The following is a 4,613-nucleotide window of genomic DNA, read 5'->3' as shown; positions in this document are numbered from 1 at the left end:
TTTTATTTTTAAAGTTTGGGGTTTTTTTTTTTTTTTTTTTTTTTTACAGATGACAGAAGGCTAGCCAGGGAAGTGTCATGCAAAGTGATTAGAAAAGGTGAAAACTGTGGTTACATTTAAAGAATATTAATAAGTGATGTGGATTAAGGAGTGCCCTTGTGATGAGCACCATATGTTGTATGGAAATGTTGAATCACTAAATTTTACACATGATACTAATATTACATTATATGTTAAGTAACTGGAATTTCAATTAAAACTTAAAAAAAGGAAAACAACAACAACAACAAAATAAAGAATGTGAATAAAGTAGTGCTCTTTAAATATGCCAGACAGTCACCTTACATGGTTCAGTTCTTACTTAACTACTTCAGTTGGTTTTTAATATTTTAAAACCCTAGTTAGCAGATTTCATCTTTTATATAAAAAGAAGTTATATAAAATGGGAAGTTAAAGAGAATTTATCTTTCTATTATGTTAGAGCTTGTGAATATAGTAATAAATACTAAATAAGTACTAATGAGATGAATTGGAGAGTGATTGATAGACTTCTAGTATTGATTTCTTTCCCTGTGTAACTTAAGTTCCATTCTTATTAACAATACAAGACAATTGCTATAACTTTTATGGAGATGAAGGCAACTACTAACAGAATTTAGATGGATATTTATTTTTAAAAAATCTGTTTACTAAGTTAACATAATAAATTACATATCTTATGATAAAATATATATTCAAATTCTTAATATGGATCTTTTTATATTTTAAGAGATATAAATAGGAAAAAGCAATTGTTGGTAGTTTTGGAGACATTTTGATTGTATATAGAACTTTTACAAATTTTTAAAAACTGCAATAAGCTTAATAAACATCTTATATGGCACAATAAATTGTATGTCTCAAACATCACCTTCTTACCTCTGAGAGACTTGATGCTTTAAGAATGTTTAAAAATCATAGTTCCTTCTCATGCAAAGATGACATGACCAACCCAGTATCAGTAGATAGTGCCAATTTCTCTCATGGGCCCTCCTGCCCACTAAGCCCACCATATTATTCACATCATGTGTCCTGACATTTTGAGTGCCTGAGCTCAGACGCTGTGGGACTAAGTTTCATCATAAAGAGCTAGCTGGTTGGTCTATGCAGTATCTAATCTAGCCACAGAGAGGCTTCAGTTCAGCTGTGAGTCTGAGAAGCCAAGATTTAAAAACTTCATGCTGATTTAAGGAACCTCAGAAAAAAAAAAACCCTAGTAAATAATACCTTTTTAGAGTTAAAGGAGATTTTTTTGCACCCCTTTGTTCAGGGGTACTTACAGCAGTATTTTATGTTGAATTAAAAAAGAAAGGATTAGATTCATTTTTAGGCAGTTAACAAAAGTATCAGTCACTGTAGAAATAAGTCGGGTTACTGCTCTTTGACAGATTGCCTAATTTGGAAACATTGATAGTACAAAAAAACTTATAATAGGGACTTAGAGCAAGCAAGATTCTTCTGCCTTATCTGAGGTAAGCTGTTCAACAACTCAAAGTCTTAAGATTAAGGGAAATGAAGAAGTTCTTTAGTTTTGCCATAGAAAATCCAAAAGAATGCTTAGCGTGTAATGTGCATAGGGCACATCCCAGAAAGCTGTTTAGACACAGCTGTGCTGAAGCTTTGCCACCTGCTTAGGTTTCATAGACCAGTGTGCTAAGTAGATTTCTCATTGTGGTAGAAAGCACTCATGCCTGGCTGAAAAGAGGAGTGGTTAATGTTGCATTTCGAAGAATTGACATCATCCTCTCTTGAAAGGCAGTCACAAAGGGTGGCAAACCCCCAACCTCTAAGAGAAGAGAAGACAGGACCAATTCACTGGGGTTTGGGGCTAGATGGGTATTCTAGCTTGTTCCCTCAAAGACCCAGGCTGCGCTTAGACTTAAAGCAGGCTCACTGAGACACGTTCAAAGAAGGTTTAAATGAGTTTCTAATGAGCCAACATCACCTTTGTACCTTTCCCTTTTTTTTTTCTCTCTTCATGCTTGAAATGCAATAGCTTTAAAGCTGGCATTATATCACTGCAGGTAGTCCGGAAGTCAGAATGGTTGTAAGAAGACATTGATGAGGTGGTGGGTAACTTCAAGATCATCTGAATCCAACTCCTTTGTTTTGTAGGTGGCCTAAAAGGTTAAAACAGTGCCTACATTCATAGACATAATTATTGGAAGAGCTGGGACTGGAACCAAGATCTCCTGAGTTTCAGGCTTGCTTTTTCCTACCGAGGCAATGAGGTGAAACAGTGTGCAGTTGTTAGTGTCAGGAGGGAAACGAGAACTCATGTTTTCATAGTTTTAGTCTAGAAAATAAACCAAACAAAATGGAAGCATAAATCTGAAAGAATCCATCATATGAGATCAAAGCTCCAAATGAAGCCCACTGGTTTGGGAGTTCAAGACTTCTATATTGGCTCTTGGAATTAGTCTAAGGAGAATATAGGCTTTATAGATCTCCCCTCAAAAGCTGTCTTAAGCATGTATTTCAGAACCTTCTTTGTTGAGTACATGTTTGAGTAGCCTTTACTGTGGCCACAATATGATTTGCTATAAGGTCATGGTCGTGGTGGTAAGATTTGGGGATTTGGATCAAGTTACTTCTACATATAAGCTCATGGAAGGATGGTGGAACATTTTATAATGTGCTTTTTTTTAATGTGTTCTGATTATTTTAAAGTGTGCATCTTTGCAGAAGTGTCCAATGTCCCCTCTGAAATCATATATTAAAATTTTACATAAAAAGAGTTAATGTAAGAATTCTAAGTTCTTTTGACTTGTTAAGCCAGAGGCAAAGAATTACAGTTGGCAGTTTCCTTATCTCCAAAACGAGCCAATCTAATAATTTGAGAAATGTGACTATTAAACCTCATTAATTTCTACTCTGAAAACTAAGAATTTGAGAGAACTGTAAAATAAATCTGAACTGAGATTGATCATTTTCTTATGTATTAACAAACAGATTGATAAACAAATTTACCTTTTGTTAGAATTAGTATGCTTAAAACTTTTTCATCAGCACATCAAATTGTATGTAAATAAATGACTCTTTATAAGAAAAAAAGAGTGCATTCACATCCTCCAAAATAATTTGGTTGGGAAAAATTTATTAACCTAGTTGAAAGTAATTAAATTAATTATAAAATAGTCAATAATTCCAGTGCAAATTTTTAACTTATTCAAATTGATCTTTCATATAAATTATTGGTTTTACAGAATTCATAAACCAAGCTTTTAAAAGTTGGTGGTATAAACCTTACTCTGCCATTCCTCAGCTCAATACCCTTCTTTGGCATACTCAAGTTTGCCTCAGAAGGGGCAAGCACAAGTCTCTGAACACTCTTTTGCATGGTTTGAGTTTTCTTCCTGAGCCAATGGACATCCTTTCAGGTTGGTTTGTTTGTTTTCTTTCCATTCAGTGTGAGTATATTAAGCTGACATATCTATAACAAGTTGTAAGTGGGTATTTTAAGAAAGCTTGCATCATCCTCTTCAGGTGACAGGAATGTATGAGAGTTGGGTGCCAAAACTTGTGGCTGCCCTGTACAAGAGGGAACCAGATTCCAATGTCATTGTGGTGGACTGGTTGTCACGGGCCCAGCAGCATTATCCAGTGTCTGCAGGATATACCAAGCTGGTGGGAGAAGATGTGGCCAAGTTTATCAACTGGATGGCGGTAAGACTGGGGGAAGAAGCTTTACATGTCCAAAACAGATCTCTTGGCCAGAGGGGGACAAATGGCTGGTCTTTGTTCCTTTTCATCTGGGGCAATTCAAATCTTCAGAATAAGCATGGGCATTTTTCAGTCAATAAGCAGTTTTATGATAAGAATGATAAAACTGTAAAGCCAAAGCATAATCCTGCCCTTCCCTATCCATTGATATTCTCATAGTGAATAGATCTGATGGAACCAAGAACTGAGGGGCAGAATAGACAAAAGCTTGTTATTTCAGGGCAGAGGGAAGGTGTCAAGGTTAGCCAAGTCCTTCCTTACCAGTTGGCTGGCACATGGAAATGTTATCTTGGCTTTGACCCATTAGAATACCAATCTCTTTCATGAAAACATTAATAATACCCATTCCTTAGTGTAAAGATCTAGATTTTTGTTGAGGGTTAAGGGAGTGATGGATTTGAACTAGGAAGAAACTGGCAGGAAAAGTCTACAGGATATGAGGTGGCTAAAGGTCAGGACTTCTGACTTAACTGCCACTTTTATTCACTTTATTTTCTGAGGTCATCCTTTGAAAATTATCTTTGAAAAGTGTCTTGGGGTTTGTTGAAAGGAAGCTAATACTCTGACAGGGCCAAATTATTTAAGCCAGACACTTGGAGGTAAAAAACAAGCTGTGTTTATTGGACTGACCATTAAAAATTAGAAGTTCTTGGGGTGCCTGTGTGGCTCAGTCAGTTGAGTGTCCAACTCTTTATTTCAGCTCAGGTCACGGTCCCAGGGTTGTGGGATTGAGCCCCACATCGGACTCTTGCCCTGAGTGTGGAGTCTGCTTGAGATTCTCTCTCTCTCTCTCTCTCTCTTTCTCTTTCTCTCTCTCTCCCGTTGCCCCTCTCCCCAACTTGAGCATACCC

At 36.4% G+C, this 4,613-nt stretch overlaps 1 protein-coding gene across 1 annotated transcript in view; it reads left to right on the top strand.

Moving 5' to 3' along the window:
• LPL (lipoprotein lipase) overlaps nt 1-4,613 on the top strand; it is a 24,350-nt gene that overhangs the window by 7,684 nt on the left and 12,053 nt on the right. The window contains exon 3 of the mRNA XM_077773105.1: nt 3,526-3,705. Within this exon, the coding sequence (XP_077629231.1) occupies nt 3,526-3,705 (180 nt within the window). The remainder of the gene's footprint in view (nt 1-3,525; nt 3,706-4,613) is intronic.

Source organism: Crocuta crocuta, unplaced genomic scaffold, assembly GCF_008692635.1.
Source record: "Crocuta crocuta isolate KB4526 unplaced genomic scaffold, BGI_CrCroc_1.0 scaffold177, whole genome shotgun sequence".
NCBI lineage: Eukaryota > Metazoa > Chordata > Mammalia > Carnivora > Hyaenidae > Crocuta > Crocuta crocuta.
The sequence above is the reverse complement of the archived record's forward strand: the minus strand, read 5'-3'. Positions and strand labels throughout refer to the sequence as shown.